The sequence below is a fragment of the Miscanthus floridulus genome, chromosome 7 (assembly GCF_019320115.1).
Source record: "Miscanthus floridulus cultivar M001 chromosome 7, ASM1932011v1, whole genome shotgun sequence".
Lineage (NCBI taxonomy): Eukaryota > Viridiplantae > Streptophyta > Magnoliopsida > Poales > Poaceae > Miscanthus > Miscanthus floridulus.
This window is the reverse complement of record NC_089586.1, coordinates 17,750,069-17,762,438: the sequence shown is the minus strand read 5'-3', so window position 1 is coordinate 17,762,438 and position 12,370 is coordinate 17,750,069. Positions and strand designations below refer to the sequence as shown.

General features: G+C 48.3%; 1 protein-coding gene across 1 annotated transcript; it reads right to left on the bottom strand.

The window, feature by feature from the left end:
- Positions 1 to 1,580: 1,580 nt before the first annotated feature.
- Positions 1,581 to 3,799, bottom strand: LOC136465153 (zinc finger BED domain-containing protein RICESLEEPER 2-like). Its single transcript, XM_066464006.1, has 3 exons — positions 3,139 to 3,799; positions 2,827 to 3,004; positions 1,581 to 2,682 (listed from the first exon to the last, which is right to left on the bottom strand). The coding sequence occupies exons 1-3, from the start codon at positions 3,797 to 3,799 to the stop codon at positions 1,581 to 1,583; spliced, it is 1,941 nt and encodes a 646-aa protein (XP_066320103.1).
- Between the last annotated feature and the right edge of the window lie 8,571 nt (positions 3,800 to 12,370).

The following is a 12,370-nucleotide window of genomic DNA, read 5'->3' as shown; positions in this document are numbered from 1 at the left end:
TCTTCCTCCATTCCTTTTCTAGCGCAATATCTGAAGGACTGACTCCAACGAGTTGTTGATATCATGCCACCTACCCGTGTGTCATGCTACTATACCGTACTACTACCGGTCGTATATTGTGGCCACGTCAGTTTACTCGCGAGCTTCTTGAACTTTAGATAGCTCTTGTACATGCATATAATCCTCTAAAGACATTCCATGTGACTTCCTTGAACTTTATTATTACCATGGCAAAATCCAGTTGTAATATATAATGAATGAATTCTAAACTATTGCTCTTTCCATACTTGTTCTAGCTGTATCTAATTCTTTATTTTTTTCTTCAAAATACTTGTGGTAGTACACTAACTTTTTCTTGGTGCCTTTTCAATGTATGAAAAACAAACTACTATGCATTTGTTTTGAAATTTTAAAATTTGAATTTAGCTATGTAGTACTTCTAATTTAGCTAGAGCTTTTGCAATGAGTGAGAAACAAATTACTATGCTACTCAAAGCATGAAGCCCCTCACAAACCCCTCTACAAATTGTTGGTATCCAAAGAAACTTGAAAGGAAGAGCTAGAGATGGAAAATAATGGGAGAAGTCCCTCCTTACTCATTTTTTCTAGATCTCCCACGGTCCCTCAGCTCGGACCACTAGCGGAGGGTACGGAAGGTATAGTGAAGGCGAAGCTGGGCGTCTCTTTCTCTCCCCTTCTCCACGCGCTGGCCAATGCAAATCTCCATCTGTGCTTGTCACTTTGTCAGCTGCTATATCTAACATGCACTAGTTAAGCGAGCATTATTACCGCTGGATGTAGACTCAGCAGACTGTCAGAGCTTAATTAGCTTATATTAGCTGCCCTGGCCCTTTGATCGGCTTCACGCTCTCCGTCACTGCGTGGATCGGCCAATCCTCGATCTACGACGGCATGACTGGAGCATTTGTTTCCGTGGACGGATCAGGTCTTCTCTGCTTACGTGATTATTAGCTGATTGCTTCTAGCTAGCTAGGGTATGACTTTGACTTTCTCGTACGGCCTGCACTCTAGCTAGCTAGCCGTAAAGATTTCCAAACGTGTCGGCACGGCACTACACGGCCCTAGCCCGCCTGGGCACGGCCCGGCAGACACGGTTAATGAGGCGTGCCGTGCCGTGCTGTGCCACCGTGCCGGAGTTCAGGCCCAGGCACGGCACTAAACTTGCTGGACCGTGCCTGGCGTGCCGTGCCGGCACGGCAGCCTAGCGTGCCCCGTGCCGGCCCTGGCACTGAAATTACAAAAACATTCATTCAAATCATAAGTTCGCAGAGATAACTTCTAACTCATCAAAAACATCAGACAATGCCAGCAAAAAACAGCAAAGATCAAAGAACAGCAAAGAAAACAGGCAAGTTTTGAAACTAAAACTAATTAAAGTAGGAGTTGTGCAATGGCTGCCTCATTAAAAACTTGTTTAGGTAAAACTCACCCTTGTGAGAAACCCTAAACAGGAAAAGAGTACAGCCAGCTCCTAAGATTGTTCATAAGTTCATTACATCCAGCCTCCAGCATGTCCAAGTCTTAATAGCTATTACAGAACCATTACATAAATGGGGAACTTAATCAACATCAAGATAAAGTGCTTCAAAGGCCTCTTCCAGCTCCTTATCCTCCACCATGTGCTGCAGTCTTGATTCAGCATTCTCCCAGTCCTTGATGCAGGTTAGTGCCTCCACAGTCTCAGGGTTCAGCCTCCGGCGACGCTCCTCGATGATCCTGCCAGTAGTGCTAAAGGTAGATTCTGAAGAAATGATTGACACAGGCACAGTAAAAATATCTTTTGCAAGAATAGAAAGCACAGGATAAGTAAGCTTGTGCTCATGCCACCATTGCATGAGGTCAAAATCATCATCTAACTGGCTCACTGTGTCAGAGTCCAGGTAGGATGCAAGCTCACTAGAGTTAGAAGCAGAAGCTGTCTGTAGCAAAGAAGTGGCAGAAACACTCCTAGACTGATCAAGATTAGGAGGGAGGGAAGAACAGCCAACTCCAATGTCAAGCTCATCATCATCATAAATGTCAGCCCAAGCTGTTCTTTTTTTACCAGAAAGGGATGCAGGAACATCCCTTTTAAGCCTAACAGAGCCATACATTGCATCATACCTGTTGTACATTCTAAAAAGAAGAGCTCTGGTGTCCAGCAACTTGTTAGTGTAATCAACATTAAAAAGAGAATTCAACTTTCTAAGCACTTTGGTAAAGCCCTTAATCTTAGCTCTTGGATCCAGTATGAATGCAATGGAATGAAGATCAGGTATGTTCTTCCAGTACTTATTATATTTGTCAATCATAGACTTCACAACAGATCTCATATGTTCATCATGTTGATATTTATGCAGGTGAACAATAATCTTAACAATATGATGAATCATAAGTGGAGAAGTAGGATAGTACACACCAGATAAAGCAACAGTAGAGTCATAAAACAGTTCAAAAAATTGCAACATCTTAGTTGCCATATCCCAGTGATCATCAGTCAACAGGAAAGGACTACCTGCAGGTCTAGGGTAATTAGCCTCAATGAAAGTACTGAAAGTACTCCTGTGAGGTAACAATGTTTTCAGCATAAGGTAGGTGGAGTTCCACCTAACATCCATGTCCAGTGAGAACTTCCTAGGTCTAACACTGCTAGCAATGCAATAACTCTTGTATGTAGCAATTCTTTAATTAGAGGAGTTCAAAAAAGAGATTGCAGTTCCAAAGTTGTCAATGAGAGGATTAACAGCAGCCAATGCTTCCTTAACAACCAGGTTAATAATATGGCAAGCACATCGTTGATGCAAAAACAGATCAGCACCTAAATACTCTTTAAGTATAGGTTTCAGTTTATCCATTGCATTTTTATTGGCAGATGCATTATCCAAAGTCATAGAAAAAACCTTGTTAAGTATACCATACTCAGCAAGGACAGTTTTAACATGCTCAGCAATGTTTTCAGCATTATGGGAGACATCAATCAACCTTAAACCAAGCACCCTTTTCTCTAATTGTCAATCAGCATTAATGAAATGAGCCACAACAAACAGATAATCTTCTTTGGCCTTTCCAGACCAAATATCAGAGGTAACAGCAACAGATGAAACAACATTGTCTTACAAACAAGTCATTAACATTTACCATTGAAGTGCTTAAACAGATCTCTAGCAGTAGTTTGCTTAGAGACAGGTGCAAAGGCAGGGTTATGAGCAGTTTTAATGTAATCTTTAAAGGCATCAGTTTCACCAATCAGTAAAGGTAAATCTAGCCTAGCAAGCATACGAACAAGCTCAACACGAGCTACATCAGCATTGTACTCCCAGCGACGAACAGAACCATCAGGATTAAAACCAATTTGAGTTTGAGACATGCGACATTTCTCACGACGCTTAACACAAACCTTAAGATGTCGAGTAAGATGTCTAGTGCCATTAGCAGAATAAGCAGAGTATTGTTTCTTGCAATGTTTACAAGTGGCAGCATACCTGACGGGTCTCGCCTTACCTGGCACCTTCTTGAAGTGCTTCTCAAAATCATCCCAGACAGCAGAGGTAGAAGGCCGATTGGAGCCTGCCACCTCACTGTCGCCACCGTCGGCATCGGGATCGGCCCCTTCCCCGTGGACCGGGACCGCATCTTGGTCACAGGGAAGGGGATCAGCAGCAGACCGCCCAAATAGCTCGGCGTAGTCCTCGTGGACATCGTCCTCCTCATCATCCCTGGCTAACCCGCACATCCGCAGCTCGTCGTTCTGGGAGTGATCAAATTCCCCTTCATCGGCGTCGCCTACGCCTGGGGCCATCTTTGTCGTCTCTGGTTCCTCGACGGCTGCATCAATCAACAATAGAAAAAGATGGTTAGGGTAGGGGATTAGGGTTAGGGTAGGGGGTTAGGGTTAGGGTAGGGGCCCTTACCTCTAGAGCCGGAGCGCCAAAAACGACGATGAGATGGACCGGATGCACCCCCCCCCCCCGGTACCTCAACGGAGACCGGAGCCCCGGAGGTGGCGGCGGCCGGCGATGAGAACGACGAATAGAAGACGGAGATGCGTCGAGGATGCTAAGAACGAGTCCCAATCGACTTTCAAGGATGAAGAACAAGGGAACAAATGGAGATTGAAGGTAGGAACCACCAGATCTGAGAGAGAAGAGGGAGATTGAGGGCAGAGAGGGAAAGCAGGGAGATTGAGGACGGAACCCACCGGATCTGACCCCTTACCCACCGGAGAACGCCATGGACACGGCGGAGCAGAGGAACGAGGCGAGGATTAGGCGAACGGGTGAGAGCGAGGAGCGAGACGACAGCGGGCGAGAGCGACGAGCGAGACGAGAGCGGCGCGAGGGAGACGAGAGCAGGCGAAATGAGCTAGGGTTTGGATGGTGCGGGACTGGGGGGCGGCCGCGGTGGAGATTGAGGACGGAACCCACCGGATCTGACCCCTTACCCACCGGAGAACGCCATGGACACGGCGGAGTAGGGGAACGATGCGAGGATCAGGCGAACGGGCGAGAGCGAGGAGCGAGACGACAGCGGGCGAGAGTGACGAGCGAGACGAGAGCAGGCGAAATGAGCTAGGGTTTGGATGGTGCGGGACTGAGGGGCAGCCGCGGCGGGTGGCTTATGTACCGCAGGCCCGCAGCCCCGCCGGCGCCCCTCCGTGCCTGAGCCGTGCCGCCCGTTGTAACGGGCCGTGCCCGGGCTGACTCCTCGGCCCAGGCACGGGCACGGTACTGGGCCGGGCCAGGCACGGGCACGGCTGTGGCGGGCTAGGGCCGGGCTTTTTCGCACCGGGCTCGTGCCAGCCCATTTCAACCGGCCCGTTTGGAAATCTTTAGCTAGCCGTCTGTACTACTATAGCGTTTACTAGTTTGGATCGAGATATATATATAACTAGACTAGAAACAAACGAACCTGGACGTACGTGACGTGATTCGTTCTTTGTTTGAAAAAAAAAGCACGTTACTTCTCTCTCGTACATGATCGTCAATTTTGTCGCATGCATGCATGTTCCCGTGGACAGGCCAGGCAACCTGCCGCAGCCGGATCACATGTTCAGTCTTCGCAGGTGCACACCATGCTGACACGCGCATTTAGTCATGGCGAGCGGCGACCGGGGAAATAAAACGTAGCATCATGGCACACATTGCATTGCAGACTGCAGTTGCACGCAGGCGTGGAAAAATCCGTTTTCGTGCGCGATTCCGTACGTGCCGTGACAGTCAATGTCCCAACTCACAAGCAGAAGCAGCCACCTGTTGATGCCTCCCTGGCGTATCACCTGAACGCTTTCTCCCGTCATGAATCTTCAGCAGAGATCGTTTACCTGTAAAAGGGTTATCTGGACTCTATATTTTTTTAATTTTTAGTTCAGATGATATAATTTAATTTTCTCTGATGACTCTTCTGTCATTGTCTTTTCCCCAGTGATATGACTACACTGTCCAGTCCTCGCTAACAGGTGCAGTAGTATAGTAGTCATAAAAGACGACTTGTGTGTTGTGTCCGAACTAGTTCTGGTGTAGATGGATGGATGAATATAGGGGCATTTTTTTTCCTACGGTAACTACTAAAATTCTTGTCACATCGAATATTTGGACACATGCATAGAGTATTAAATATAGACCAATTACGAAACTAATTGTATAACTTGCGACTAATTTGCGAGATGAATCTTTTAAGCCTAATTAGTCCATGATTTGACAACGTGGTGCTATAGTAAACATGCGCTAATGAATTCATCTCAGAAATTAGCCTCCATCTATGTAATTGGTTTTGTAATTAATCTATATTTAATGTTCTTTATTAGTATCTAAACATTCGATGTGACATGAATTTTAGAAGCGACTAAAGAACCAAACACCCCCATAATCCCATAGGGTGTATTCCAGATAAGGTACACACATATATACGTACGCAAGCACGTATGACATGATGATTTTTGTTTCGGCGAGGTTAACGCCTAGACGTCTGGCCGTGTCCGGACCCAACTCTCGTTCGACGTACCTACTGCGTCCCGTCTCATCCCCTGCGTGTCCGCCATGCCCACGTAATACGAGAGCCCACCCGCCGCGCCCGCGTCACCACACCGTGATGGCTCCCGCGAGACGGCGATGGCATTGGTGAGCAGGCCATTGATCAGGTGCAACGCAATGAGGACCCACTCTAGGGCCAGGTACGCTAGCGTAGACGCCTGCGTGTCCTCCGGTGGAGCGCTGTCGTCAGCTTACTACTGACGCCACATGGCTCTCGCGCTAGCTCTCTCTTCCTCGCTCGACCACCCTACATCTAGATCTACTTTTGGGATACTCAGATGAAATAATTGCAACATACGACTGAAACAGATGAAACATTTAAAACGTACACTCGCAACATAGCCATTGTAACATATGCAACATCTAGACAAAACACTTACAACATACGTTTGAAACAGATGAAATATTTGAACAAACTTTTGCAACATATCTCTGAAACACTTGCAACATGTGCAACATCCCAATCTACTTTTGCGACATACCTGTGAAACATCTGAGACACTTGAAACATATATTTGCAACATAGGAGAGGGGAAGGGCGGGGCCGATCGATTCCGGTCGTTTGGGTGGGATCCGGCGGCGCACGAGCACCACCAGCACCAACACCAGCGGCGGCGCACGAGCACAACCACCACCAACACCGCCCTTGGCTCTGCCGGGTACGTGGCCCACGCTACGAGAGGGAGCAGGCGGCGCACGGCTGGAGCGAGGAGCGAGCGGTGCGGGTGGGGCGCGCAACGGGCGGGAGCGAGCGCCGCAGGTGGGGCGCATGACGGACAGGAGCGAGGAGCAAGCGAGCGAGTGGCGCGGGGTGAGGCACGCGGTGGGAGAAAGTAGTGAGGCAGGCTGAGGCGCGCAGCATCCAGATGGGATGGACACCCGTGGCCAAACATTATCGTTTTTGTTAACTAGCAAATGTTTTCGATTTTCGTGCGACCTAGTATGCTCAAACAGTCAAGTCTAATGAATATGATATGATCTAAATAAAACTAATATTTTACACAAATTATGCATCCTTGTTAGGAAATACTAATAATTTGCATATATGCCCCCACATGGATCTTTGGTCCAAAAACCTAGGCTTGTACTATAGGAAACTCTGTTATATTTGTTGTGGTCTCTTTGAATTGATTTAGGCCATTGATGATCATAAAATCTAAAGGTGTTGGAAGAGCCCTTATTGGCCATGGGAGAGGTGCAGAGTGCCTGGGGCCCATCTATTATTGGGTGGAAGGGATGATGAGTGGAGTCTTGAGAAGAACTTGCCCTGTTCGCTAGAACTTATCAGTCATAGAACAATGTTTTTCTCTTATAACAAATCAGTTTCAACTAGCTTATCAGCCGTAGAAACCACTGGCCGAACAACTCGTGGAGCAGCTTAGGCCCACCTGTCATTGGTCAAAGGGACGATGTATGGAATAATTGCTTCCGCTTTAATATTACTATCAAACATATGTATGTAAGTTGCAACAGGATGTACAATTTGTTGCACGACCATGACAAACAGGATGTACAATTTGTTGCACGACCATGACAATGTGACTATGCCAATCATAATGAGCCAGTTATATTTGTTGGGTTTAATTGGGCTTGACCAAACCTTATTTCAGTTAAATCAAATATTATTCCCAAGGCCCATAATAAATGATAGGTGCCCATATGGGAAATTGAATTAACTTAAATTGGTGTCTATTGTGTACAACTATTACAAGGTTGAGAATGGTAGAAGGCGAGCTACACTCCCATGCATATGTCGCAATGTGCATGTGGTCTCGGGCTTGGGTAGCCAATCCATGACATGAGTGGCATGACGCCAACGGAAGTTTTGCAAGCCTAATATTCGCTCTGTTCGCTTAGCTTATAAGCCGTACTTTTTTAGCCAACAAACAATGTTTTTCGCTCATAGTAAATCAACCAACAGTATTTTTAGCCATGGCTTATCAGCCAAACGAACAGGGCAATTAACTGCCACGTTGGAGGATACGGTCTAATATTATAGGCATAGCCTCACTTCAGTCGTCATCACTTTGTCCTTTGTCTCTTGATCCTCACTCGCACATCTTTTGTATTGTCTCTCGGCCCTCTTCTTGAGCTGCATAATCTTCATTGGGGCCGCGCCACTCATGTTGTGGCCTGGCCGATCAAGCATGTGTGCACTACTGGACACGGGTTCTTTGCCGAGTGCCCTAAACACTCGGCAAACCCTTGTTACACTCGGCAAAGACCCGCCGGCATAGCTTTTGTTGGCAAAGGGTTCTTTGCCGAGTGCAATATATCGGGCACTCGACAAAGCCTTTGCCGAGTGCCACGTCAACACTCGGCACTGAAAAGTCGCCGTCAACGGAAAGGCCCGTCTGACGGCGCCTTTGCCGAGTGGTGACGTGGCTGGCACTCGGCAAAGTTTTCCTATTTTTTTAAATCTTCGCCGAGTGGTGACATGGCCGGTACTCGGCAAAAAAATTTTAATTTTTTTTTCAAAAAATCTTTGCCGAGTGCCATGGTTCTAGCACTCGGCAAAGTGCCCAATTTCGCCGAGTGCCGTGACCATAGCACTCGACAAATCTGGGACCTGAGACAGTTTTGTGCCCAGTTTTGCCGAGTGCTATGGTTGCAACACTCAGCAAATCTGCAGAAAATTCATTTTTTTTTATTTTTGCTTTCCATCACATATATTCTCACATTATTGCACAGACAAGCAATTCACATATATTCTCACAATATATATCACACATGCATCACAATATATACCACACATGCCTCCATCACATACACATCCATGACAATATATACCACATCCATCACAATACATATATGTCACAAGTATTTGATCCAACACAAGTCTAAGTGCAACATAAGTCCATGAAACATGAAAAGAGACAAATCAAAGGCACCTACTACCACCCTGGCCACCCAGGCTATGAAGAAGGGCCACCTGGGCACCCGGGCTGTGGAGGAGGGCCAACTGGCCACCCGGACTGTGGAGAAGGGCCAGCTTCACTTGGATGCGTCGAGTGGTGCCCTTGAGGAGTCAGGTTCGAACCCGCGGACGGTGGCTGCGCAAAGGAAAAGCGAATTCATGAGTTTCTGCAGGAGAGTCGCACAAGCTAAAGCAATAAATAACCATACTCACCGGACTAGGTTCAGGAGTATGAAGCACTGGAGCGAGGAGCGAAGGTGGCACGGCTATACCCATCGTGGCCTGAAGGTTCGCCATGAACGCATAAAGGTCCTGCGGCCTCTTCTCCTCGGCCGGCCTCCTTAGCTCTTGCTCCGCCTGCGAGGCCGCCTGCGTGGCCTCCAGCCTCTGCACCTGGGCCTTCAATATTTCACCCGCAATGTTTCAACAATGCAAAGGCAAGATATATGTAAAATCAATGAACGATGAATAAAACATCACTAACCTGGAGTTCTGCCACCTGTTGCTGTGAACTCTGCTGCCGAGGTCGTATAGGGAGGGAGGAGCTCATGCTCGTTGCTCGAATCTAGGAGAGGGTGGGAGTAGAGGCCGTGTCAACTTGGCTGTCCGCCATCCAGTACCGGCCGTGCTGCTTCCCTCCTCCAAGCCTCATCACGAGGTCCGCATCCAGGGGCTGGGAGGCCGGATCGAAGTCCTCCCCATGGCGCCTGCGAGCCACCGAGGAGTACTCGCTGAGCTTGCTGTGGACGCTCATGTTGGTGTACGCCTCGGGTGGGTCCTCCAGGTTGTAGGTGAGGTCCGGGGCTGTCGCCTTGCCCTTGTGTGTTAGGGCGTATGCCATGAACTTGTTGCACTCCTAGCCACCATGCGACTGGGACTGCGAGGAAAACACCAAGATGATTACAAGTAATGAGAATTGAGCGTTTGAATGAATAAAGAAATAAATATAAAGAGCGTTACCCATGTCTGGGCGTACGCGCTGAGGTGGCGATTGCCTTGGTGGTGTGGCACACCACCCATCTACAGGCGGCAGTCCCGACGGATGTTGTGCTTTTCCATCCACTCATTCGAGCACCACCTGTCCACAATGGCCACCCAGCAGGCTCGATCCTTGGCGCACCAATCAGGACACATCTGTAGACCATCAAGTATATAACATGTCAAAAGATGAAATGAAGCCTACCTATTCTTCATGGAAGGAATCAGTATTAATGTTTCGTACTAACCTGGAGGTACTGCTCCCTGGTGAGCGTCATGGTCCTGGCCTCCTGCTTCCTCACCACCTCACCAAGGACATTCCTGTTGTAGTTGATGATGCACTGGAGCCGCGTCTCGTGGTACAGGCCTGAGAGTCGGTGCCTGTAGACCTTGTCCTGCACTCGCTCCGCCCGGCCCTCGTACCCCGGGGCGCACCTGAAGAAGTCCTGCATACATGCATCATGTGTCATTTCATTATTTTAAGAACGACCAATGAATATAATAAATTGACCAATGTAGTGCGATGAAGACTTACCCAGTGCTCCTGCTTAATCCGTGCTGCCTTGGTGCCTACGATGTTGTCCGTGGTGAGGGCAAAGTGGTCCCACATCTAGGGCGGCGTAGTCACATTGCCGTTGGTGCCTACGACGGTGACCATGCCAGGGTAGTGCTCCCAAATTAGAAGGCTCAGGATGCCATTGATCTGGCATACCTGGCCGGCTCTGGACACAACTTCCCAGTTGCTGCATGAGTCATTAAGAAGAATTATTAGTCCCCATTTTGATTGTTGACATGTCATATGAACAAGTAGAGAAAACATGAATGGTTACGTACCCGTCGCCCACGGGTCGAATCAACGGGTGCTGGTGAACTGGGATTGGCCTCCGCGGGAGGGTCGACGGCCCACGCAAGTAGACGGTCGACCCACCAGAGGAAGAGGAACCCCCTATTGTCGCCGCCTCCTCATGGCCAGACATAGCGGAACCCCCTACTGTCGCCGCCTCCTCATGGCCAGATGTAGCGGAACCCCCTGCTGTCGCCGCGTGGTCGTCCTCGTCCCCCGTGGCCGCCCCCTGGTCGCCCTCGTACCCGGAGGCCGCCACCTGGTCATCGGGCGACGGGACGCGAGGCATAGGCCTCGTCCTCGGACGGCCGTGGGGGCAGCCGGTCCTAGTCCTCCTCATCGATGTCTTCGCCGGCGGCTCCTCGTCCTCCACGTAGAGTGAGTGGATCTGCCTCTGCCTTCCCCCAGGCATTTTGTCGAGTGCCTGCAATTACAAAGATGCAAAATGAATTTGTAAGTCCTTATAAAGAGATGCAAAATGAACAAAACATAATTGCAAATTAATAATAATAATAATAATATAGTATTACATGAATTAGAAATAATCTCCCTCATCATCATCTCCCTCGTTGTCATCATCTCCCTCGTTGTCATCGGCATCACTATCAATATTGTCGAAAAAATCGGCCTCATCTCCAACGTTGTCATCATTGTCATCGCCTAAACGTAATCGCTCAAGCATTTGTAAGTCGTTGGCATTTTGCACCTCATCTCCATCGTCCTCATCAATGTCATTGTCTACTTCCATGCCCATCAGCAAAGACATGTCTATTTCAAACCTCCCTTCTAGCCCCTCCGGTTGATAGAACTCTCCATTGTATGTGTTTGGGTCAAAGATGTAATCCTCATCGTTCGGGACAGGCACTTTACTGTGCGGCGATACCTTGTGCACAAGGTACCAGCCTGTAAGATTGGGGTCTTTTTGGCACGCCCATGGGAGATAATAAACTTGCGTGGCCTGTTGAGCCACAATATAGACATCGTCGCCTCGATAGACGGAATCCTGTCGAATTTCGACTTGCCCAAGCTCAGGGGTCGTTCTCGTTACATCAGGATCGAACCAATGGCATTTGAATACGACTGGATTAAGAGGTTTGCGACCCTCAAATCTAAGCTCGTATATTTCTTCGACTATGCCGTAGTAGTCGCGGTCATCGGTGCCAGGCGTACAAACTCTGGTATTCGTGGTTCTTCGGTTTGGGCGACTCTGCTCGTGTCTTGTTGTGTGAAAGCGATATACATTCACATCATAAACGGTAAATGACTTGACCTTATAGGCGAAGCCATTGGCAACCTGTCTCAACTCATCACTCATTTCCGCATCCGTGCTGGCCTGCAAGGTGAGGCCGGATAGATCGTTACATTACTCGCTCGTACGAGCAAAGTGGTGAGTCAAAGATAGAATGAGGTAAATTGGACGGTACCTTCTTACTAAACCAGAAAATGAAATCGGGCACACCATCTTTGAGAAGGCTATCTTGTTCTTGAGGGGAAGGAGCCCAATCCTCTTGCTAGTACTTATCCAGAAATTCCTTGAAAAAACGAGAGACAAGGGGGTTGGATGGATGGAGGATAGTGACGGCGTATGTAACAAGCTCATTG

Excerpts from the sequence above, each read along its gene's own strand:
- LOC136465153 (XM_066464006.1), bottom strand. The coding sequence starts at position 3,799 with ATGGCCCCAGGCGTAGGCGACGCCGATGAAGGGGAATTTGATCACTCC. Across the intron at positions 3,005-3,138 it reads TCTGTTTAAGCACTTCAATG|AGAAAAGGGTGCTTGGTTTA; the intron begins GTAAATGTTAAT and ends ATTGACAATTAG. Across the intron at positions 2,683-2,826 it reads CTGAAACCTATACTTAAAGA|AATTGCTACATACAAGAGTT; the intron begins GTATTTAGGTGC and ends CTCTAATTAAAG.